We start from the raw sequence: 26,540 nt of genomic DNA, 5'->3' as shown, positions 1-26,540 counted from the left end.
CTATAGTCATGTGTATAAATATATATACAGAGAGAGATAATACACCTGTGTATGTAAAAAAAAAAAAAAGCCAAAAGCATAAAACTATTCATATGGTCATCCTGTAGATAAGTGCTTAATTTCTGCCAGTTTACTTCTGTAGCCTGTAAGGCAAATCCAGGCAAAACTGTCTTCCTATTTCTTTCAGTGACAGTGTTCAATTAATCACAAAAAAATATGAAATTTGGAGGTGAATGCATGTAATGAAAGTAGCGTTCTGCGTTCTGAATCTCCGTTCTTCATTCTGCTTTTACAGATATGTAGAGGGTGATCAGGACTAGCGTTTCAGTCTGTTAACTAATGAGGTTAACAAATGAGATGCATTCATAGAGTTGGAAGAAGTCCTCTAAACCACATCATTGTGTTGTAGCAGGCTTTATTTTGTAGCATCATTAATGAGGACTCTGCAAGCCAATGGTGTTCTCCTGTGGAACTCCTTCTTCCACATAGTTCAGTCTAAAAGTCCTCTTTTGAAGTATTAGCCTATTCATTTAACTTCTCCATGTCACTAATAATTATTAAGTTTGGTCTTTGGTGGTACCTCTTTATTTGCTGTCATACTGCCATCCTGTTTTCTGTGCGCTCCACTCACTGATGGAGTTAGATATATGTTTATTTCCATGCTAATTGAAAACTAGGTAATTGCAGAGGAAATCAGAGGATGAAAAATAATGTTTTTAAGTGGTTTTTTTACTATCTTCTATGTCATTTATACAGGAGCTTAAAGTAAAATTCTAGATTTGCTGGCTTTTTTCCTACAGAGGAATTGGCTTTTTTTTAATGGGAAGCTAACCTAATTTCATGCGACCATCTGTTTTGTACATTATGCATTAAGTGCTTTTCTCTTAAACAGTGGCTACAGAAATGTAACTCAGAACTGTCTTCTAGCTTTTCAAGGTACTGTTAGATATTGATTTAAAAGTTCAGCTTGAAGTTCAGCAGTTCGTAGTCGTTCTTTTTTTTTAATAATCTTAATATATTTCTGCAGTTGGTAGTTCATTCTCTCTTTGAGCACTCTTACGTGATCAGTTGAAGAGCACTTAAGTGAATTAAATGTTGATTTGTTCTTTAAAAATGTTCTTTAAATTTGACCCAGTATTCCATTTCTCAGGAACTTATCACAATGATGCTTCAAGTAGATGTAGATCTGCGATTCTCAGCCTTGCAAGTTCTCGAACATCCATGGGTTAATGTAAGTATTTTCAGGCCTGTAGATGCTGCTTATAATTTGGCACCTTTGAGCTCTTTTCTGTCAAGTCTTTTCTATGCCCTTTAGGAGCCAGCACATTCTAAAAATGCCACAGATTTAACTGGAAATAAGCTGGGTTACAGCCTGGTTTAGTATTTCACACGTACCTTGGAGTATTCACAATTTTATGCATGCTCGGCTACATTTTCTCTGAAATATTTTGGGCCAGGTTTTCAACATATCTCAACCACACTTGACAAATTTATACCTCTAACAATCAGCTTGTGGGTTCAGTGACACATTTTTGCTCTCCTAAAATCAGATGGACTCAAAAATCTGACAGTCATGATTAAGAGCTACTGAAATATAATCCGTAGTGTTAAGCCTACTTGATCCAGCATGAAACAGGGAAACCTTTAGAATCGTATTTAGCTTCTGACATTGAAATATACATATATTTATGTGCATCCATATCCATTTAATCTGAGTTACCATGAAATAGCTATTCTCTAAGCGACCGGACATTTGCCATGAAAGTGGTGATCAGTGAGGTGGCATATGGATAAACCTGGCAGAGAATAAAGAGATTTCTCATTAATTAATGTTGAGACAAGGACACTACTTAATATTTGTTAATTATTTCAGACTATTTAATATGTCTTAAAATATTTGGATGACAAGAAAGAAAAATTGGAGAAAATCTAGATTCAAATTCAGAAGAGAAGATTGAGAAAAGAAATACAATTGGGACAAGCAGAGAAAAAAATTAAAGGAGGAAGAAATAATGTTTCATTTTATTTGTTGTAAGTAAGTTTGAGTGTGCAGTTGTCCCCGGGATACTATTTGGTCCCTCAGCTGCTGTATCCAAAATCTTTTTCTCACTAAAACACTATTCTAAAAATTCAAATATACGGTAACCTCAAATGTTAATCTTTTTTTATGAAAGTGTCCTCCATATAGCTTGGAATAGCGGTGATCAGTTAAGTGTTTACCAAGTACATGTTTTAGCCTTGGAGGCTCCATTATTGGCCAAACCTTTTTTTTTTTTTTTATTGTTAATGCTGTTATCATACAGAGCACTTCTGCAGTGTATGAAGAGTGCAAGGATCCAGGACAATGTTTGATGAAAATCTTTTCATTTTTAAGATGACATTCAAGCAGCTGAAATATTAATTTTCCTTGGTGCCAGGTGCTGTCCTTGGATATAGTGTTCTGTCACAGTTTATAATGACTTTTGGTGACTGAGGTGCCTCTCTGTCTCCATGGGAGGAGGATGGGTGGGGATTTCTGGAATGCTGCTGAGGAAGAGATGGAAGTGACTGATCAGAAGCTGCACAGAGGCCAGGTCACCTGCCGTGTCAGTCTGCACACTGCTGCTGAGGTTGCTGAAACATCACTTGTTTACACCACATAAGGATGTGGTCACTAATCTTCCTCTTTTTCTGAAAAATACATTGGAACTGTTAATGCTCCCACCAGACACCTTTTTTTCGTTTTTTTTTTTTGGCATCAGTTACACCACAATGTATTTTAGGAAGCCGTTTTAGTGAGCTGTATGAAGAAAAAGAGGTGCAGCTCTTTGTCAGTAACGTGACGGTGATGGTGTGCAGGTGACATGAGGGTCTGCTCCCTGCCTAGTGCCTAGTGCCTGCTGATGGGGAGGAACGGGGAAAGGGGCCACAGGCTAAAGTCTTTTAGCACTCCAGTAACCAAAACCTGAGCTCTTGTTACTGAAGCACCCTGGCAAATTCCTGTGTTTCTGTGAAATAAGTAAAAATGCGGAGCCCTTTGCCAGAGGATGCTGTAGAGGCCAAGTATAAATGGATTCAAAAGGGAGTTTGATACATTTTTGGAGGATGAGCCCCATGGTGCCTATTAAATATGGTGGTCTTGATACAACTCTTGGCTCACAAACTTCTTAAGTAGTTGGTTGGCAGAAACTGGAGGATATACCAGGGAAAGTTCAAGATCTACTTGTCTTCCTTAAATGTGCTATTTCATAAACTGTGACTACAACGCATTGTTGGAAACAGGATACTGTGTTCAAGTCACCTTTGGTCTAGCTCTGCTGCACTTCTCATAGTTTTATGCTGATTATAATTCTTTGCAATCAAAACCTGTAGCAGTTCTGTCCATAAATAAGTGAAACAAATATTCCATGACAGTTCTGTAATTTCTTCTTTTCTGTCCAACTGCTGCTTTTAGCAACTGAGACGAATCAGTATTTTGTCTTCAGCGATACGCTAATGGTAGTTCATAACGCAGCTCAAAACCTCTTTTGAATTATCTTATGTATCCTCCAGATATTTTTTCTGGAAGGAGAAAGGCCAGCACTGGGACCAGTTTAGGAAAGTCCTTGATTGAGCACATTCCAAACGTTGCTCCTATTTCAAGGCATCACACATGGAAATGCTTAATACTAGGCATAAAATTAACTAGATGGCACTAAAATCCTAGTTCACTTCAGGAGAAATAAGAAGATGGCTGAGTTGAAACAGGTGCTTAAATGCTTTCGTGACAAAGGACATTTCCCTGCAGTGGGTCTGGGAAGTATGCAGTAGGTAGCCTAGCAGGGACAGCCTGCTTGTGTGTGAAGGCAGAATGAAAAACTGGTGTCAGATCTGACCTCACATCCCCATACCATCACCAGCTTGACCAGCTGGGAGTCTGTCACACAACATCCCTGCTCCGCATTTTCCCAGCTTCAGGACAGTAAATTAATATACTCATCCCTGCTTATAAAAGGCTCTGCGATCTATGTGTCGTAAATACCTGAGCAACAATCTGCAACTTTGGTAAAATACTGCCTTTCTGAGAAGAAATGGCACATGGAGCTTTCACCTAACACTCCATTTTCCCCGATAACCTGTTTAAATACTTTTCTGTGGCATTAAATGCTGGACTTCACTTTCCCCTTTCTTATTTCAGTTTTGAACCTATTCGTAGAGTGGTAAACTTGCAGCTAAAATACTGGATAGCACAGCTGGCTTGAAAAGCAGGCATATGTTGTCTTCAACAATTTTAAGAAACATTTTCTCTCTTTGATCAAACCTTTGATAGAAGTGTTGTAACTGCTTACACTGTATAAAACCATTTTGTAGATTGTAAATAACCATTCTACTTTATAGCTGCTTACTATGTGATTACTTGGTAAATTGCTGAGATTCCTGGAATGTGCTTTGACAGTTTCAATAGGAGCCAACCCTCATTTCAGTTTCAGTTTTTGCTATAAAAATAGCTGGAATCCTCTTGGAAACTGCAAAACTTGTTATGGGCAGAGTCAGACCAGTAAAGCAGTTCCTATGTCAATAATATCCCAGCTGTTTTCAATTCAAAAAAACAAAACCTGAAAAGATGTTGGCTAAGTGCCACTGCCACAGATGGAGATCTTGAATTCTAAATGCAATTCAGCAGCAGTTCCTTGCCCCCTCCGTTTAGTTTATTTGGATTTGCCTCTCCTATGCAGTACACTTAGACCTGGAAACAAATCCATCAGTTTATACTTCCCCTGCAGGGACCCCAGCTCTTTCCTTTACCTGCTCAAATTCTTTGCAAAACCAAAGAATTATAGAAGATGCTGGAAGCTTGAGGTCTGGCATTTTAAACATTGATGATATTGATAACCTGAATTATACTATGCAAGTTACAGGACAAGCCTACTTTCTTTTTGTTGTATAAGTAGTAAATATTTCCTAATACAGCATTGAGCAGTGAATGCTGAAAGGGATGGATTGCATTCTGTAAATCCTTCTCTGTTAAAATAATCAATATAAAATGTGGTGTGTTGTTGCTGGAGGAGGAAGATGGCACACACCAGCCTAAAAAGAATTAGGGAAAGTGGAGCTTTTACATATTTCCTTCACCATGTCTGCCTTGGAGATTTGTGTGCAAAAGAAATAAGTAACCAAGCAGTAAATAGTAATGAGCTGAACATTTGTAAGGAAGTTAAGTTAAAAAGACATTTCTTATTTGGCAGCTGCACTACTTTTGGTTACACCCTAGGACACTGCCGAAAGAAAAATCTCCTTGTAATCCTTAAAGGAAACAGAGTCCAAAAGCTTTTCCAGCACTTCTATTTGCTCTAATTTTCTGCTGTTATTTATATAATGACCTATTCATCTGATGCTTTTAGACCTGGAAAGTAAAGGCCTTGTGACCAGCTTATGAAATGGATCTGAGTGCTTTAGGGCAGCAGGAGTCTGGGAGTCCTGAACTTTGTTTCATCTTTTTAATGCTTATTTTTTCTTTGAGTGGCAATGTCTCTCGCCATAGAGCACAATGTACATATGAAAACAGTCTTTATTAATTACTCAAATGACGACAAGACCCTCTGCCTCTTTTTTTTAAATTTTATTTTGATTTCTTGCAAATAGACCATGAAAGGTATTTTGTGGAGGCTGATAAAAAAATAGATATCTTAAAATCCCAAGCAGTTTACATTGTCCAGGTGAAAACTCAAATTCTGGACCAGAGTTTTCAAACTGTCAAAGGATTTTGACTGCTCGACTTCTGAGACATGCTCAGGAGAGCGCTTCTTTCAGACTGCTAAAGCTGAGATAAAATTCTGTGATCCTAACCTGCTGCAAGAAGTAGTTCCTGTAGCAAAAGGTTGAAACAGGGGAAAGGAACAGTTAACCTCTTTGGGGACTGACATCCTTCCCATTACAGCAACCTGCTGAAATTCTTGTCAGCAATATTTAGTCTGTTCTCCAACTCTACAACTTACCCTGCTGATTCTGGTGAATCTGATGGGGTTTTTTTCACTTCCTGCCTTTTTAAACTGCAGAGCAGCTTGTTTTGAATGTAGTTAAACAGCTGTCATCTCTCACCCTCAATATCTATCTATTTTATTGTTGGCTGAAGTGATTCCAGGAGCCAGCTAATATATATTAGCTTGTTTATAAAGCACGTTGGAATAAAAACGAGATAACTACTAAACATCAGGTAGAACCAACAGTAGTAAGAAAATTTAATAACAATAGAGTAATTCCCATATATCCCTATGCTACATCTTAAATTGAGCCGGAAAGTATTTCATCTAAAAGCTGGAGCCCAAGCTATGTGTTTCTGGCATATTGCCACTGGAACTGTGGGTGTGGTGCTTCACCATAAAATATTACCACAGTCTTGGTAACTATTGTCTTCTCCGTAATTTAGTCTTTTGACAAGACAACATGAATGTTTGGCAGGCTTTCATGTCAAGAAAGCCAAGAGAATGATTTTTTTTTCCCCCTCCAGTGAAGAAGAGTTCACTTTAAAGACTAGCTTTCTTCTGGGAAAGGCAAGGTCAGCGGAAAGCAGGTTATTTTTAGGGGTCATATACGACCGAGCCAAGACTCCCCAGTGCTAGACAATAATCAGCTACTGGGTTGTATTGTTTTGTTTTGTGTTTTGCAGCTGTGTGCACTTGACCATATTTTGCCAGCTGAGACATTTTGTTAAGGGGTGAGTGAGGGATCTCTAAACACAAACTCCCCAAGCTAAATAAATAACAAACCCTAACCAACCTCCCTAAAATTCCCATATGCTCGCTGTACTCATGATTTACTGCAGCGACTCTGTAACTCTTTAAGTGCACTCAGAATTGCTGCAAAGCCAGAAAAAAGTGTCTGTAATCTCTCTGTATTCTGATCTTGTCTCTTACTTGCATGTATTCTGCTAGGATGTCACTTAAGTGGATTTTTAAGAACTTTTTCAACTGTTGATAGCTACACACACCATGTCGTACTGGCTTGGGATGACCATTGCAGATGGCTAGTGGCCTGATAACCCTGCATATTCTGCCTATTCTGCATTTTGTTGCCTTTTCCACCTGTTTTGCATATTGTTGCCTGTAATCCTGCATATTCTGGTAGCAGGGAATTCTCACTGAGCATTGGCTTTTTGCACTATTTTTAGGCCTAAGGGCCTTTTTTGCAATTTCTAAAAAACTCCTTTCTTCTCTTGGACTTGAATTCAACCCGCTGTCTTGTGCAAAACTGCGAACTCCCTTCTTTCTGCTCGGGTTTCACTCCAGCGTTGAGGATGCCTGCGTGCCTAGGTGTGGATAGACAGGTTTGCTCTGCGAAGCGGCATGTCTCAGCCGGGAGGAGGCACCTCCTGGCCCAGCTGCACGGCTTCTGGGATGGAGCTCGCACGCAGCCGGCTCACTTGGTGCGCACGACAGCAGAACGTGTGTCTGCCTCTGCTTGGCCATGTAGTTGCGTGCCTGCTTTTACCTCAGGTTAGCTCAAGTTGAGAACACGTGTCTTTCGGCAAGGAAGAAGAGGCCACCCACAGCTGGCTCCAGCCCTTCTCTGCTTTCCCGGGCAGTCTGTACCTCTGTCTGTCCTTTCCCCACAGCATCCCAAGCTTGTGTGCCTTGGGACTGGGGGAAAGGAATTGCAGTCCCTTGTTATCAGTCAGTTGGAGATTCGATTTGCAGAGGTGGCTTTGTTTAACTATGGTTTTAGTACAGTACAGTCTTAAGTCTGCGGGGAATGCCACAGCAAGCCGTGAGCCCGCACCTAACCTGGCCTGCAGACGTACACAACGATACATCCTGGAGCTGGTGAGGTCCCACGCTCACCCGCCCTGAGGGCTCAGCTGGGGCATGTCTCAGCTCCCATCTTGCCTGGCTTTCCTCTCTGTGGAACTCACTGAGCCGTGGCTGGAACATGCACCCCATAGTCCCTGAGTTTGTAACCTTTACAACGAGACAAGGACCTTATTGGTGTCTCTTAGGGCTTTTGGAGATCCTTTCCTGCATCCTACCAAAACAGGGCCTCCTGTTCCTGTAATCTCTTGGGCACGTGCTACTTTTGAGGTCATTATCTTTAAATTTATGTGATGAGTAAACAGAATCATAAACAGGTCTGAGCTTATTAAAGTTTGAAATATTAATGGACCTAAAAATAACTGGGCAGTGGTACTTAAGACATGGTAGAAAGAATAATAAAATATTTAATACTTATTGTTAGTTAACATTACCTGAAGTTTGAGAGGAAGATACTGGGTAAAGAAGAAGAGAGGGGCTGGTTCATGACATAATATGAAGTCCATGTTATAAATACCTTAGATACATTGATGGAGAAAATGATTGACCCATATTTCATTACAAACTTTTTGTAAACTTTTCTATATTGACAGGCGCTATCAGAATTACCTCTCAATTCCTTTATTTCGCCTTTTCTCTCTGAAGTTTTATTTTGCTTTATTCTCTGCAGGACGATGGCCTTCCAGAGAATGAACATCAGCTCTCAGTAGCTGGGAAGATAAAGAAGCATTTCAACACAGGCCCTAAACCGAACAGCACAGCAGCTGGAGTTTCTGTCATAGCAGTAAGCATCTGAAATACACAGCCGGAACACTTACATGTGTGCCTACAAGACAGTGTGTGTTTAGGACATGCCACCAAAAGAAAGCGGAGAGGATTAATCTTTAGATAATTCTAACGTTTAATTACTATAAACGTAGTTAGACTGGTATTCTGCACAATTTCTCCATTGATTCTCCTTGTGAGTCACATTGTTATTTAACAGCCCTAGGAGATATAGCTGTACACACACTTCCACATTTTACCAGAAGATCAGTGGACCTAACTCCAATGTAGATTCAACAACTTGAACTATGCGATCATAGTATTTGACTTAGCAGCAGAATCATCACATGGATTGAGGCCACACAGAGGTTGTAGCAGGACAGCAGCACTTTAAAATGGAAATTACTTCAAAATTGAAACAGAAAATCTGTATGGCAGCCTGAGCTTCTCTTCTCTGAAGACATCAAAGAGAGCTATGATGCCTCACTGCTACCTTCATAGCTGATAGGAGTCTAGCCACCTCAGATTTAGCTGAGCAGCAGCATTTTATTCTGCTGCCACATGCAAGCTGCTTCCCTTTAGGCAGAAAGACTTAACTGGGTAAAGACTTAATGGAGCTCCTTGCTGCCTTCTGTCATGTTGCAATTCCAGTCTAGGCATTCCGGGTTAGAACGTGTTGGAGCTTCTGAAAGCAAGCTTGACCAAACTTTTGACCAAGCTTTACTGTGGTTTCAATGGCATCCTCAGTGTAGCATACATCACATACATTTGTATTTTTTCCCCAAAGATGAACGTGGGCATTAGATATACATGCGCACAGAATATTTTCAGTGTATTATGAGATTATTCATATTAATGCCATTGAATAGTAACATCCACATCCTTCACATTTTTGATACATCTGCCTGTATTTGTAAGCTTTTCTTTATTACTCATGGTAATGTTAACGCTCCAAATAGTCACTAAAAATAAGTGACATGTTAAACATAACCATTCCCATATCAGATTACTCAGTGTTCATTCCCAGCTTCCATAAATTGCAGGTGGTGTGACTGCACATGTACACTTCCTTGTACTGTTTCCACTTTCATGTTTCTCAGCTCAGCCCCTCCAGTGGTGAGTTAAATCAGCATGAAGTAAACTCAGCTCAGCATATGCAATCTGGCTCACAGGTGTGAACTGTTTGTGCAGCAAAACAGATACTCTCTCAAAGTTACTTGGTATAAGTACTTAAAATTTCAAGCTGTGCCTCTCTCATATTTTTTCTTTACTCTTTCCAACCCTGAACGTCCTCAACATGGAAGCAAGTTGTTCCTCATGCTTTTCCTAGATTTTCTCAGTCATCGGCTAACATAGTCAGCATTTATTTATTTTCATTTTTAAGCAATAATACTGCAACAACTCTCCCACAACTAAAACATCACATACCCATTGCTCATCTGAAATGCAGGTATGTTCTGTATAGCCTAGCTGAAACCGTGTTCCTTTCGAATGGACTGCCAGCACGCTTGTCCATGAGAATTACTGCTCAGATCCTCCATGCTAATGACTTCAAAGCTTAAAAGCGAGAAATTATGCCTCTGTCCTCATCCATCCCTCGCCTCCTTTATGTTTTTAATTTCCCCTCCTCTTTTTTTTCTTTGCCCAAGTTGCTCTGCCAAGGAATTGTTTACAGCAGTTTGACACTTGAATAATGAAAAAGGCACTGTAGTGAATCTTTCCACTGCAAAACATTATACATCAGAAAAAAAAAAGTGTATGTTTCATTATATTCTTAATGGATTTTATTTATTTTTTAGTGTTTGGAAATTTAACAGATTGTTTTTAGTGATCATCTCTATGGGTGAACATCATACTCTGGCACGATTAATCCTGTAACTTGGCCTATAAAGTAGAAATGTTTAGAATATTTTTACAGAATTCAGAAAATGTTTTGATTAGCTTGTGTCAATTATTTTCTAAAAACTTGGAAGAGATGGGGAAGTATAAACCTCTTCAGTGTTTTGGTAATATTCCAGAAAGCTAGATAATTCTGATTTTAAGAATAAATTACCTTTATTTTCTACAGAACTAATTTAGTAAGCAAAATAAAGCCAAAAGCGAAACAACAAAGCCTTTAATTGTTGTTTCTGCATTTGAAAGCATACTTAATATACATTTGACATGCATGTCATCAGGGTTTTACATTTGGGAATCTTCCTTTAACCGTGCAATCTCAAATATTATAGAAGTAAATCTTATTAATGAAGACTGCTCTACATTTAGAATTTTCAAAGTATGTACAGATGCTGTAACATATTGTTCAGCACTAAAGACGTCCACTAAGTATATTTTCTACAAGAATACTGTTTTATTGTGCCTGCCTGTATGTTTACTGTAACTTTTTGAGAGAGTGCTTGTGTATATAATATATAGAGATGCCTTCTATATATTATATAGCACATCTATGTCTGCGTGTGTTTGTGAAAATGTGTTAATATGTGCATATATTTTTAGAGCTTACTTAAGAGTATAAAAGATAAATATTAGCATTATTTTGAGTTTTATAACTCTGTTTATGTACAGAGATAGCTAATCTGTGGTATTTAGTTCTTAATTTGTCGTCACACTGGTATGATATTATACACCTGTTTTCTTCAGTGGTAAGAAGTAACACACCTCAAAGATCTCAAGCAGTATTATCATATGCACCAATTAAAACTATACTATGAAAACGTAAGTTCCTAAAGATGTGTTTGTGGTCAGCTTGGCTGGGAAGAAGTTTGAAGCCACGTGTATTTTACACACATCTTCTGTGGCTACTGCTTTCTTCAGCGATGTCCAAGTCCATCGTATTGACTCCTTTGGCTCAGACTTAAGTATGCTTTGTTGATGTGGTAATCCTCAGTAAAAGTTGTCTCTGACCATTCAGGGTCATCATCATTGTGTGTGTCCAGACTTCAAGTTTGTCCATATTTGAAAGGATTTGTCAGTTTGGACCATGTGAACCATGTGAACATGTTGTGCATGCCTAGCAAAGTAGTTCCTTTGCTGATGTAGCAGAAGATGATTCCTCAAACAAAATTAACTATACAGGCAAAGAGACTTTTTTGTTGATACAGTAATACACCATTAAAAGTTCTGCCAGTATAACTATGTCAGTTGGGAAAAAATTCCCTTAAACCAACATAGCTTTGCCAGCAAAATTTTAATTGGAGAGCTAGCTTTTTAAAACAGCAAGAGAATTAACAAGTCCCTAAAAAACACTGCTTGCTGATGGGAGAGTATGTAGGAGAAAGATCACTTTACTTGCCCTGTTCTTCAACTCTTGTCATAGGCATTGACTAGGGGTCTCCGTAGGAGACAGGGGCTGGGCTGGTGCCCCTCCGGTCTGTATCAGAATGGCTGCGTTACTGTTAAGCATGTGCCAAAATATTTGCAGGATCAGGTTTCTCATACAGCTTTCCAATAGGAACAGTGTTTTGTTGTTCCGTGATGGTGTTTATAAAAGATACTGCAGTAAAAACATAAAACCAGACTTCTACTAAATAGTCTTTTTAAAATTTGGTGATAGATTTTTTTCCTTCAATTTTCTGAGGATGTCATCCCATTTTTTTTTCTTTGGCCACAAAATAATACCCTGTGGCTGTACCCTCTGGGCTGTAGTGACAGCGGCTAAAATGACCAAGGGCCAAAATAATTTCTTAAGAATGCTTCTGCGATCCAGAGGTGTACTGTAACTCCTTGTACGAACCAAGCATCATTTAATTTGTGTTCTTGTCTGAAGTGTTAAAGCTTTGCCTGTATGTTGTCACTTTTGTGCTTGTATTTTTGCCATTGTTAAGACAGAGGAAACGACTAATGATAATCTTCTGTTAAGGTTGTCTGAGGTCTCTGTCTTGGCAAGGGGAGTAAACTCCAGCTGGAGACTCAGAGGAATCGAGTGGAACAGCAAAAGAGAAAAGCTGCTCAGAAAGCTGGTGCAGGTCTCTGCCTCTTGCAGAGTTCTCGCTGGGCTGGGGACGCTGCCGCAGGGCCACTGCCTGCACTCCAGCAAGGGGAAGGCCGCGTATGGGTCATTGCCCTGCGTTCTGCCGATGTAAAAATAAAATTACAAATTCCGAGTGGCATTTTTAGCGGTGGGATTTCTTGGGTGGTGTGGAAGAGAAGCCTAGTTTAGTTTGTGAGTTTGTGAGATGATGCCTCGGATGTCACTTCCCATCAGTTATCTGTGTTGTCCTGGGATCGTTGTCCACAGTCAAGTTTCTCATGGCAGGATTTCCACACTGACGAAATTGTTTCAACTCGTGTTAGAAGGAAACTCTCCCGATTTTCTCTATATTACTTTTTAGCTATTCGATTTGAGGGCAATGATTTTGATCTGCTTTTTAAGAAAGCATCGCTTTTGTGTATTTTCTGTGCAGCATACAAGGAAGCCAGTAGATGGCAATAGCAGACCAGTGTAGTTAAGCCAACAGAAAATTAACTCTAGGTACAAGGTTCTCATGGTTTTAAACAGGAAACGTCCTTTAAATAATTATAAATAAGATGCAAGCAGCATTGTTTTAACAAAATAGAATGAATTATTAAATTCTACAGTTGTAGGGGACTCATCAAGAAAAATGTAAATTTGCAGTTAGCTCCTAGCTACCCTTGAAGTGGTTTGGTAACTGGAAATGTGTTGAACTGCTTTTCTGAATTTAGAATTAGAAACTCTCATCAGTATTGGAAATACATGCCACGCTTTTATTGAAGCACAAAATGGCCTTTTCTCTTCATAGGGCAAAATGTGAAAATCATTGCAGCTAACAATTTTAAAGCAGGCAGAGTGTCTCCCTCAAGATACTTTCCCCTAAAATTTTATTTAACTCGGCTAAATGATGTCTCCACCGTCTGTTAGTGCAGCACAGAAGGGTTAGAGAAAACAACACATTTTCTTTGTTCCTATGCACATGATTCTGCTAATGATAAACTAAACTTGAAAGATCTGTATTCCTTAAGTAATATCATGAGCACACTTTCCTGGACACAATGTTAAGTTCATTTACATCCTGACTTTAATTGGTGCAATTTTAAACCGAATAGTTTTGTACTGTTATCTTTTTGAGCATGAGGTGTAAGCTGAAATGATAAACAATGTTATTCATGGCTCTGAGTAGTCCTACCCTCCAAGGTTAACGCATTTTTAGAAATGAATTACCATGATTGATGGGGTATCAAAACCTGATTCTTTTAATCTTTACACATTCCATGATTATGAAGCAGTCTAATTTAAGCCTTGTGTAGTCTGTCTAGCCTGCTCCTTGTGATGGTTGCACTGCTTTTTTTTTTTTTTTAAATTATTAAACCTCTCAGTTTAATTGCAAAAGATAATTTTCCATTACTGGTATGTGCAACTTAAAAGGGCACTTCTGTCTTTGGAGGTAACAAGATATTTGTCGGACTTTTAAATGAATGCATTATGCATTAAGTAACCTATTTCACAAACTCCATTTTAGTTGGAATAAATTGGCTTCTAATTTAGCAAGACCGAATCAAGAGTTAGTATCTTTTTCTTTCATTTCTTTACTTTTTTTTCTTTTTCGCCTCTGGTACGTAGCTTTAGGATGTTAGATAAGTGCCTTCTGAAAGTGAAAACACTAAATATGCACTAAATAAGGAACAGCTTGCTCTGGAGTCTGATATCTTTAGCCTAATGTCGATCCACTGAGTTGCCCCGTTTCTCTCTGCTCAGCTGGACCACGGGTTTTCCATCAAGAGATCAGGGTCTTTGGACTACTACCAACAACCAGGAATGTATTGGATAAGGTATGAGATGGTGCAGCGCCAACAGTCAGTGTTTCCATGGCAACGTGCTGGCAGTCTCCATTAACCAGTTCCTTCAGTGGATAAACATGCTTTTTGATTTGTTATCCGGTCCATATGCTGCTTTATCAGTTTCGTTTTAATCTTGATTGAGATGCCACACCCCCTCATTCCCTTTCTTCACCCATCCCTCACACCCACATCGCCAGCTTTCTCTTCATCGCACATGCTCAGTATCAATTTCCCCTATAGTTAAAAGGACAGTGTATATAGAAAATCTACTATAGATATGCTGAAGTACGCACCCTCCCCCTCCCTATTGCTTGTTAAGGCATCTGCTTCCCCTGCGCTCCTGTTTTGAAACACACGGAGCAGCAACAGGCTCTCAGCATATATTCTCCTCTTTTTCCACGCGAGATGTGGACCTATATACTGTCATTTTAAACCCAGTAAACACAATCCTTACCTTAGATTGAACAATGCATTTACATAACGCGGGCCGTAGAAACTCTCCCAAGTTCAATGAAATACAATGCATTGTATGTGCTGGTAAGCTTGTGTTTCTAACAATGCATTCTTTCTCGTTTCTTTTTAAAACCCTTCTGATACCTATTTATTTTGATTTGATTTTTTTAAATATTGCATGAGTCTTTTGAATATATTTTTCTTCATTGTGTAACTGTGCCAGGGTTGTCGTTAGCTGGCTTAACCTGTATGATAAAATGGGGCTGTGGGTGGGAGGGGGTTATTCTGGAGCGGGGGCAAGGAGGGATCCAGGTCTGAAGGCCCATGCACCTCCTCAATCAATCCAGAGCCCTGGAATTTCCATCAAGAGGTTATTTGCTGGCTTTTTTCCTTCTTATTACTCACAAGACCTGCATTTTGATAGCTGGAGAAATTTTTATAAGTTTCTTGTGAAACCTGCATTTTCTGACACTGCAGTGATTGAAACCTTTAAAAACTCATCTGTGAGGTATTTGGAAAAACCCAGCAAATGAACCGCATTAGCAAAACAGCAGAGATGGTCACTGCAAGTGTTCCCAGTAAGGTAAAACTCCAATCCTGGATCATTTCACTGAGCGCATGGATCAGGCTACAGCACGGTTTCCATAAAACCTAGCCGTTCCCTGAGTGCACACTGAGGGTTAAGCAGATTCTGATATGGATGTTCTGGGGAAAGAAAAAATGAAAATAATCCTACTTTTCAGGCCAAAAGTAGAAAAGTAGTTCCCATCCATCAGCTTAATGCTAGCTAGCAAGAATTGAGAAACACTTTCATTCCAAGTGGTCGAATGTGTAGCAGTACCTGTAATTCCAGCCTATCGCACTTGCGTTGGTGGCTATAAACCTACCGCGACCTGCGAGAACATAGCAAAACCTGCTTGGTCTCTCTTGTCACCTGGCATCATGCTTCACAGGTTCCAGCCCTGTACCACAGCCCGGAGACGGCAGCACGGCATCTGTGCTTCTTGGTTTTGAAGAAGGGGGGACTGGGGCCTTAGCTTTAGCTAAGTGTGGGTTTGATAGTATTAGAGGAATTTTTCTTTTCCGCTTACTAAGGAAAGATGGCATTTTGTGTCAAGCAGAACTTTGTCAAATAGTTGCAGATTTAATGCCTCCTCTGTAAAACGGGGGAAAGCTCACATGAGCTTTATTTATCTTCCCAGAGTTTAATTGCTATCCGTGATCAGTTTACACTCCTTCTCTGCTTTACTATTTTTATTTTCCACCAAAAAAAGAGAGAAATCTGTCTTTCCATTTGCTATACACAATGTTTGGATCTTTTAAAACCCCAGCTTCAGGGGGAGCAGACCACCAGAAACAGGAGCCTGTGATAAAGCAAGCGTCTCCTCTCAGATTGGCCTTGACTCAGTTTAACTGCATAGCCCAGATTTTGAAACAAACCATGTGCATTTTGGGGAGGTAGCGGGGGAAGACTCCAATTCTGCAACTTGGTAAATAAATAAACGCTGTTAAAAAAAAAAAAAAAAAAAAAAGGCCATTTGACTAAAGCACTAGTAATGGCTGCCATCAGCATACAAAATGACACATCCCTGAATAATGGGCTGGAGCAGATGGGCGATAATCTCTCTTATTCATCCATAAACTGCTCTGTTTTCCAGCTGGGGGCAGTAACAACAATGTTTATAATTAGTGCTTTCTAAACAGGGCACCTAGTGTGGAAAGGCAAATTGGGAGAGCAGGGCTCCTAGATGCTTAATTAGGAAATGCTCTAACAGGGGGTACCTCCGAACAAGCACTGCCCTGTGCTTGGTCCTCTTTCATCTCCGAGAAACAAGCAACTGCTGTAGCGACCAACGTTTTAGTCTAAATAAAACCATTTCGATTTAGCAAGTGTTTACTTTTTAGTCGTAACTGTAAGCGCAAATGCAAAGCATATGAAAAGGTTCATCAATTCCCATCTATAAAACAGTTAATTTATCACAGGCCCATGAAAATTAACCTCAATTCACAAGAATAGCGAAAAACGAAAGCAGGTCCCAAAGAAAATGTAATGCTCCCTTTGTTAGTGTTAAGCTATTCATTTCTTCTCCGCTCCTTTGATCGTTTTCATCCCTAGTTTCTAGCAGTCTTCTAAAATATCTTTTTAAATGGCACTATTTCCTCCTTCAATCAACCAGAAAACCTTTTCCTTTCTCTGCCTAAAAGACTTTTCTATTCAAAGTGCCTCAAAGTCCTAATTTTCTGAGCACTCATTCTGCAGCCAGTTTTATTCCCTTTCAGTTAGGTAGTATGTGCAAAAGTGACATGACTTTTTTGAGATACTGAAAGACCACAAACCTTATATACAATAATAGTTGTTATAGCAACTATGAGATATAATGCCTGGAAAATCTTACAGTGTTCCTTGAATATGAGGAACAGAAAAAACACAGGGGCCAAACCAGTAAAATCATTTGGAACCCAGACGGATACATGTTTTAAAAGCAGTCCACCTAATGCTGTCGGGACATTAGCCCTGCAATCAGAAGTCCAGAAAACGCCAAAGCAGCATTAGTAGGGAATGAGACCTGGAGGTCCCAGTTAAACCTTCGCAGTCTGCACTGCCCCAAGGCTGGTGGAAGGTTGTTGTTCTTGGTAGCCATGAAAGCCAGCCTTGGTGCGGGTGGGTAATGCCTATGGTGCAATCACATCTTCATTCACCCCAAATTACTGACTTCAACTCAAGTCTAAGACAGTAGAGATCACCCATCTCTGAGCAGAGGTACTATGTTTGGGATTTCTTTTTATTTCTCCAAAGTCAGCCCATTCTCTGATAGATCTCTTTGTAAAAGGGCTAAAGCCAATGCATTCATCTTTTATAATTTTCCTTCTACTGGAACTTAGCAACAAAAGCCAATGCATTCATCTTTTATAATTTTTCTTCTACTGGAACTTAGCAACAGTGACCACAAAAAATCCAAATGGCACCTGCATTATCCTTCAGAAATATCATAACTGATAGATTTACTTTCTTATAAGGAAACTTTCTTTAATATCTACTTAACTAAGACTTTTAGCAGTTTGTGGGATTCAAGTTTTTGGCTTTCTTGTAACTAAGCCAGAATATTAAGAGTGAAAGTATTTCAAGCCTTCGCTTTAGCCCCAAGTGTTGCAGTGTCTGGTCCGTAGCCTTATTCAGCTGCATTACCTGTTCCTCCTAGTGGCAGCGCATTTTGAAGGCAATACTTTGCATAACCTACCAATGTTTCCTTCGACCCTGAATTTCTTTACTGGTTCTGGTTTATGCCTGAATCTTAACATTATTTTAATCTGCTACTGACAGAATGGCCTGAATTTTCTGCCTTTTCTGGGCTGATTCAGAATATCAAGGGAGCACCAGAGTGGGTGTATCTAAAATAAAATATTAGCAGAAAATATTAGTATATGTAGTATTATATATAAGATTAGTATAAAATGTTAGCTTATGTTATTTTTTATATATCCACAGACACTATATAAAAGCTAAAGAAGCAAAATAAACCCCACAAAATTTATGGGAAAGTCGTTAATGATCTTATCTATGTAACGACAATAGCAAGGACATGAGTTACATTGGATGCTTAACAAAATCATCAATCCAGTCCATACTGAATTCATAAAATACTGGATTTTTAAAATGCAGTTCTCAGTGTCACAGTTAAAAAGGTATCTGAATAGCTCATTTGAAAACCCATAGTTCCATCCTCTGTGTTTCGTTCCTAATTCCCATTACTATGCATCTGTTGAGTTACTTACACTTGTCCCCAGTGGATACAATGCACTTTCAAGTCAAAAGTTGCAGCTAGACGTCTTGACAATGGGACAAGGAAGTTGGGAATCAGGCTTGCTATCTGTAAAGTGCCATTTTTAATACCGTAAAACCCTCTGTAAACTGAATATTGGTAAAAACAGACAAACATCTAAACTCATTTAAAATCTCCTCTCCTGCTTTTTGACTAAGAAAACCACAATTGATTTACAAACTATAAATAAAATTCACCCATGCAAACAACTTGGCACTAAGTCTCTTCGACGTGTAATTGAAACCAGCTGAGGAATCGTGTCTCTAAAAAGGGGGGATGTCAAAGAGTAAACACAAACTTAAATATAGCAATATGAATTCAGCATTTATACATGTAGACCACTTGTCTTTGTATTCACTCACCAATACAGTACAAAGCATACATCAAATTGATTTGGTTTTCTTTCTTTTTCACTTTCATTCTAGCTAAATTCCATGCCAGAAGTTACATGGTGTGCTAAAGCACTGGCCTTTTGTATTTGGAGGTCTAGGTTCAAATCCACTCGATTAATTTGTACCCTCGATGTGGTCATTTGCACGTCTCCAAATCACCGTGTAACTTGACTTAGTTATAGCTTGTGCCTGAGGGGCTAAAAATAACGTGTCTTTCACTCCTGGACTGAGGTGCATTGCTAAGTTTGAAGTACTCTCCAAAAAGTGTCTTGAATCATGAATCAATCACACACACACATATATATATATATTTTTATATATATATAAACTGGGAAACCCATGGAAAAAATAAAAAAGGCCAGACTGAAGGGCTGCCTGGCTCATGCCATGAGCATTGTTTAATGGTCATTTTTACAGTAAGGAAACCTGCGGTTACATATCTCAACATATCGAGGTCACTAGCCAGAAGCTTAAGGAAATAAGATAAAATTATCTAGGTGTGAACATTTAAATATGTGCATACACGTACATGTATATAAAAGAATGCACTGGAAGAAAAATACTAGTGTTTCAATACACATGTCCGTGTAATTCCACACAAAAAACAAGGCATCACAAAAATCGCAAACAAATTGCAAATATGCGCCTGCAGAATGAAGGCGGGTGAAGGAAAGGGTTTCTTAGATTAATGCGTGAACAGCTGCATCCCCAGTTCAGTCTCCTGGCTGGTATGAATAATGGATGGGCTAAGAGGCAAAATGCACAATAATGTTCTTTTATTAATGAAATGAATATATATCTACATTTGGTGGCCAGCAGTAAATTAAGACAAGTGAAAAGAAAAACAGTCACTGCTTGCATTCATAAAATGCAGTTACTTCAATCCAGTAATTACTGACCTGACAGAAAATATCACCCCACAGCTAAAATAAGGTGCTTCCCACTGCAAATACAACGTATGTATCAAAGCAGTTGTAGGTTTTGAATATCTGTTCATAAACACAGAGTTCAATATTTTCTAAGAAAAAAGAATTTGCATGGCTCAGGAGTCCTGCAACATCAAGATATAGAAATCAGGAAGACAACACTCCCTGTGACAAAATCCTGGAAAAATGCAAACTGCACCTTAGTATATAGGTGACAGAAACAATTACTTTAAAATAATGCTCCGTTACTTCAAATTAAATGCATTTCCAAAAACGGCTTGTTAACCATTTGGTACCTGGTGTCAGGATTACTAAATGTTGATGCAAAATATGTTAGTGCTTAATGAAGTGCTTCAGACCCATCAGCAGCAGACTATTAGAGGCAATCCACTTATCTGCTGCTGGATAAGAAGTTCTACATTTCCTCATATGGATTGTAAGAATGCTATCCTTACATTTTAGTTGCCGTTACTATCATATATTACTCAAAGTTCTCACTCTCTCACCTCAAGCCGGGAAAAAAAAAACTCAAAATGTGATAATGAAAATCTGGGATTTGCAGCCCTGTGAAGCATAAGTGCACTTCAGATCCTCTTGTTATTTATTAAAAGAGTAGCTTAAAGTAGAAATGCCCTAGAAATCCATAATGGACTGGTTCATGCACCAGCGAACCACCCAGATGAATAGTAGATGAAATAATAAATCTATTAAACCAAGGCAATGCGTATAAGAGGCCTTTGTTACAAAAACAGTAATAATAATGAAAAAGCTGATTTTTGGAATATGCCCACATGCACATAAGGATACAGTAGGTGAAAATTGCACCTACAAAATACATGCAGTCAATACTCCAGCATATTTTACCATCTCCTTTCCATTCCAAAGCATTAATCTACCGTATTTTGAAATTCTTTAGAGGCAAAAAAATAACCATGGCCTCATTAAATGAAAAAAGCTTTTGTGCAGAATGCAGAGTGGCCATACGGCCTGGCAGTGTAATAGACGCTGGAAGTGTAAAAGGTCATTGTAACATTGGGCAGAACAAGCCCGGTCTTGCAAGTTCTGTAGGGCTTGTGAGTGTTCTGTCTGTGGCCAGAACTGACCCATTTTGTGGTTCTGATATGTGAAACACTAAGCATTAGTATAGGACCTGGGTATTTTTGCTTTCACTACATAAATACTCCCTTCTTTAGCTCTCTGTGACTTTATGCATTTTTATTCTACAAGCTCTTTGGGTGAGAAAGGCTCTGAATATCTCGCAGCCCAGGAGAGTAACCACAATAATGCCCCTGAGTCTACAAGCATGCCTTTATAAAGACCAATCAGGTCAAATTCAAGGGAGGCTTGGGATAAAAATTTAAAGAAAAACAGTCTCGAAATATCTCAGGAATTTTGTGAAGGGTTAGGACGCCAGAAATATTTGGTCCTACAAACTACAGCATAAGGTGCTTGGTTAGGTGGGATCATCAGATCTTTTTGCTTAACATTTTTGATTAATGAGGTGGGAAGCACCTTTATGTATATTTAAACAAATATATTTAAACAAAAGCACCCAACGCTTCCCCAAATATAACAGAAAAGTAGTATCTTGGGGTTTATTTTTTAAAGACATCTTTAAAATGATGTCCTGATGTTTAATTATCTAGCTAGTTTGGCAATTTCATAGTTTTATCCTTTAAAAAAAGCAATACCCGAGGCTAAATTCCAAGAAGAATCTTTTATTCAAGAGTATTTACTTCTGTGTAACTTATCTAATTTTAAATGCTACCAGTTTTTACATATACATTTACCATTCTCATGTAGCAGATTTTAAAAATAAATTTTGAATTTAATGCAAGTATTTTTATTTATTTGGCCAGAAATGTTTAACTTTCTCAGAGGAGAGTATCTATTACCACATGATGATGTGATGTGGTTTCAACTTTAAATAAATGCTTATTTCCTGTAAGCATAAAAAAATCTTTTATATGGAAATCTGTATTTTATAGAATGGTAATATATGCCATTCTTTTCAATTTTCACACAGAATTACATACTGTATGCAGTATATTTACTGTGTGTAAAAGATCTAGGTATTCTTCTGGTTCACATTAAAAAATAATCAAAAACTGAATTGGTTCAATACTAACGTAGAAGGCATTGAAAATACTAATTGGTGCTCTTAACTGAAAGATTAGCAGTAAACAAAGAAATTCTCAGCAGGTGAGAAGTGTTGGATTTTGTAGCAATTATTATTTAAAATACAGGGGTGAACTTAGCAAAGTTAATTATTTTCCCCTTTAAGATAGTGCTATGTAGGTTCTAGAAACAAAAATAATAGTTCAGCAGTTTAGCCTAACTAAATCCATTTGCTATAGTAGCTCTGTACTCTTGTCCATCTTTCTGTCTCTATTACATGATTATTGAATGCTGATTGCATTATTTTAGAGCAGGGATTGCTATAATGCTATTCTGCACCGGTATGATGGATTTAGTTTTCATTTTGTTTTCAAAAATATGTTGGCTATAAATACGTCTCTGCTCTACTATGAGGCTCACACTATGACTGGTAAATTTTCTAGAGAAATCAGTCATGTATATCTCAAAAGAAAAAAATAAATCCTTTGAAGCACAATAACCTTTTGGCTGCATGCTTTTAAATGGAGATTTTTATACTAGGGACAAATTTTACAAGCCTTAGCAGTTAAACCTGTTCAATTCTCAAAGTTATCTTTGCCTTCAGTGCCATGACCAGATATTTTTTTGCATTTTGTATGTCATCTTCCTAGCCACCTGCCTTTTCCTGTTTTGCTTTTTCCAAAAAAATCACAGGCCACATTTTAAGAAAGCAGCCCTGCTTCAGAAGGCAGTTAACTACATGTCAAAGTGCTCTTGCTGAATCAAGGCCATCCTGTTGAACTTGTAATTGTACGATTTCAGGGACTGCAGTCTAATACCCTGTAATCAAGAAAACAGCAAAACCCAGTCCCGTGCTTGACATCATTGGCCAGACTTGGGCTGCCCTTACCTGGATTGCAGTTTCCCCTTGTAAATGTGCCAGACAAAGCAGAAGAAAGGATGTGGCCAGAAGTCACAGCCATCTTATTAAGACTTGCATTCTCAACAGTGGCAGAAACCCATCAAAATATAAAGCCCATCAAGTAAACGTTCTTCTTCCCCATTTCTAGATACTCTAGATAGACCTAGATAAAATTAGTGGAGTATTTAATTTGATAGACCTTGGCTACCAGGAGGAGACAGGGTGGTCAGGCTAAACGGGTCTTTCCATCAGAGCTTGTCAGCGTTCTCCCTAAGAACATCCATTGAGCGGCATGAGGAGGTGTCAAAGAGTTGGGCTAGCTCCCTTCGGTGTTTTTCTCTCTTCTCTGACAACTTCATCACAATCCATCTTTGTTAGCCGATTGCACTGACTTAACATGGGTGAGTGTGTATCAGCCTTCATTGGGTCAAATCAAAGACAAGTGTACATCTCTGCCTTGCCTGTAGAAACAGATTTATACTTTGAGAAGGGTGGGGGCAGGTCAGTTGATATTTGGCTTGAAATTTGAATCTATTAAAGGATGAAATTGATAGCATCCAGAAGTAGAACATATGGCATCCATATATATGGTACTGTATCTGCTTGATGATGTCATGCTACCTCTTAAGGTTTGGGAAATGCACTTTTTAAAGCATTTAGCTGTGTTGTGGGCTCAACCTTTCAGACCTGACTGAGACAGAACAGGTTTAATTTGGTCTGAACATTTATTATCCCTGGTATCTGCAGGCCACGTAAAAACTCATGGTTTTCATTAGCTTTGCATTTCACACACAGCCTAATTTCATTTATTCTTATTTTATGCCCCTGCCAGACCACCGCTCTTGATAAGGAGAGGCAGGTTTTCCGACGAAGACGCAACCAGGATGTGAGGGGACGTTATAAGGCACAGCAAGCTCCACCTGAACTCAACTCCGAATCGGAAGACTACTCACCAAGTTCATCCGAGACTGTTCGCTCACCTAACTCACCCTTTTAATAAAACACTTTTACTCAAAAGTCTTGGCTTTAACCCTTTGAGACCCTGAAAATCCCCCAGACCTGTGTGAAGCGATTACAGCTGATCTATCCAGCAGTAAAAGCTGGCATGGTGGAACACAAAAGGGTGCTCACAGAATCTTTGTAAGAATAATTTCCTAATTAATTGATTGAAATACTTGTTCTCTGTTTAGATTGCAACTTGCTGCTAATATGATCCTCAAAGGGTTAAGGCTATTTTGCTTTTTTATTTAAAGATAGAAGCAGTGAATGTTTTCATCAGTGAAGCTAGGAACTGCAGTATGTAATTTTAGCACATGTTAACCCTCTGAGTAAACGATCAACTTAAATCTTGACAACCCACATTAGGGCTTTATTCTGGCTTTTTTGCTTTTATACGCACATATCTTTTATAGTACCCTGAAGTTCTTTGCCTGTTTCTGGCCAAAACAATATCAAACACACTATTGCTTAGGGGTTACAAATGTAGGCTTTAAAAATGAAAATAAAATTAAACAAACGATATCTTCTACAGCAGCTTGTTCTAAACCGGCATCATACTTCCACAGGGAGTGACTGTTGTTGGAGGATATTGTGCAGGCTAAATGGGAAATTCAGTTTAGGGCAGCCTCATAGTTTACAGAAGATGACATGATGACGACCACAAAAGGTTGCTTCCATATTGTTTGCTGCTAATGACAATGCGGAGTCTTGGGAAATGGCTTGGGAAATGTTCTGTCATGTAATGGTATGCAATGATCTAGTTGAGAAGTTCCCGGTTCCTTTGCCTCACAATGTACAGGCATCCTCTCAGCATGACCTGATTATTCCAGGAAAGTAATTTTGAAAGATTAACATTGATGAGAATTACCCTTAAAATAGCTAGACTACTTCGAAATCTGGGAAAACACAAGTCATTTAATATATATGTAAAACCTAAACTGAATTAGCAGAAGTTTTGTCTCAGAATGGAGAAACTAAAAATGATTCACCAGTTCTATTTGTAATATTTAATAAAATGGGCATTTACACAGAGTTACATATTTCTGGTTTGTTAAGACCTCAACACAGCGTTGTAGCATTTTACTTAACCATTATCGTAAAGTTGGCTTCCACAGAAATACTACGCTTCGTAGACTTTTGCTTCATATATGATAATTTGAAAGAAAAACTATTATAAAATCACTCGGAATTTCACTTGAATGAAAAAGGCAACTTCCAAAAACTTCTCCTAAAGTAAAACCCAACATTATGAGTTTATACTTTCTCTTATTACTCACATAAAATTGAAGTTTTCCCCTCTAAACTTAAAATGTTCTCACAGTGTTTTTGAAAAGTCACATAAATGTGGTTTCCTCTCTCTTTCTCCCTACTCTTTTTCTCTCGTTCTTTCTCCCTTTTTCTTTCATATCATACAGCTAGAAATATCAGTATGCTGCCCAAAAAGACATGCAGACTTTTCTTATCTCACTGGGAAGTATAAATAAATTTTGGAGGAACAGGTCAAGTTGCCTACAGTGCCATTTCCATTCTGAGTTGTGTTTGCTCATGGAACTGTCCCTACAAGCAGTTGTGGCAGTGTATGTGTACCTGCAGCTTGTTGGAGCTAATGTAATGCTCCTTTGCATTTCTAGTTGGAAGTATCAGTTGAACCATATTTCAAGAAATGTTGAAACTGTTTTGTTTCTCCATCCTTTGAAATGCATCTTTCATTGTCTCAGTCATGAAAATTTATATATTAAAATGTCTGAAGATTTTAAATACAGGAATTTCATCTTACAAGTCTTCACACAAGTGGTACGAGTATTTCATACTGAATGCAGTTAATTTCAGCCAATGTTAATAACCTAGAAGTGAGACATTTAGTCTGAACTAGATCTCCAGACTTCCTTGGTAATACAGAGAGATAAGCATTTCCAGGTTTGATTCATCTTGCCTGTCATGGGCACACGTTTTAGGCAGTACTCATGCTTTGATTCACCTATTGCTCTCACTCCATTGACTGTAGAAGGAACTGCTGGTGGAAGCTTACATCAGACACCGAACTTCAGATTATGAATTTAGTAGAATGAATCTTACCCTAAGTCATCAGGAGACTCTGATCTCTGAACTTATGTGCATGGGCAGAAGGCCTGTGCATGGCCTCGGTTACTCTGTCTGGAACCTGAGTAACAACATCTTAACCCAAGTGAAGCAAATAGGTGTCTTGTTGGCGAACGCCACAGGGGCAAGAGACAAAGGGATAAAGGAACTGCCATACAAAATTTCTCAGATTTTAGGTTTTGGGAAAGGGCTGTGTCTGTGTCTGTGGCAGATCCTTGAACATGCCCCAAACCTAGAGTCATTGTGGAGAGATCTTTGGTAGATAGGGCATAGCCACTGCTGTTGTGATGTTAATGGTTGTAGTTCGATAACATTTGGATAGGACAGGGATTATTTTTCCATAGGACCAAACCCTCAGCCAATGTAAATCCCCCCTTGCAACTTACTTACCTACATCAATTTACAGTAGGTCAGGATCTGGCACATGTTTTTCCAGCATTGTATATCACAGCCTTCCCTTTAGAACAGATACAACTCAACCATGTTAAGTGCAAGAAAGACATATA

At 38.7% G+C, this 26,540-nt stretch overlaps 1 protein-coding gene across 2 annotated transcripts in view; it reads left to right on the top strand.

Annotated features, from left to right (window-relative positions):
* DCLK1 (doublecortin like kinase 1) overlaps window positions 1-23,932 on the top strand; it is a 249,647-nt gene extending 225,715 nt beyond the window's left edge. The window contains exons 14-17 of one of the 2 annotated variants that reach the window (XM_059816180.1): window positions 1,151-1,231; window positions 8,434-8,547; window positions 14,242-14,315; window positions 23,768-23,825. In XM_059816180.1, coding sequence (XP_059672163.1) covers window positions 1,151-1,231; window positions 8,434-8,547; window positions 14,242-14,315; window positions 23,768-23,825 — 327 coding nt within the window. Of the gene's footprint in view, window positions 1-1,150; window positions 1,232-8,433; window positions 8,548-14,241; window positions 14,316-23,767 lie in introns of both variants that reach the window. The other variant, XM_059816171.1, reaches the window with a different exon arrangement.
* Window positions 23,933-26,540: the final 2,608 nt, after the last annotated feature.

This window comes from Gavia stellata, chromosome 1 (genome assembly GCF_030936135.1).
Source record: "Gavia stellata isolate bGavSte3 chromosome 1, bGavSte3.hap2, whole genome shotgun sequence".
In the NCBI taxonomy this organism is placed as follows: domain Eukaryota; kingdom Metazoa; phylum Chordata; class Aves; order Gaviiformes; family Gaviidae; genus Gavia; species Gavia stellata.
This window is presented reverse-complemented; position numbering and strand designations above follow the sequence as displayed.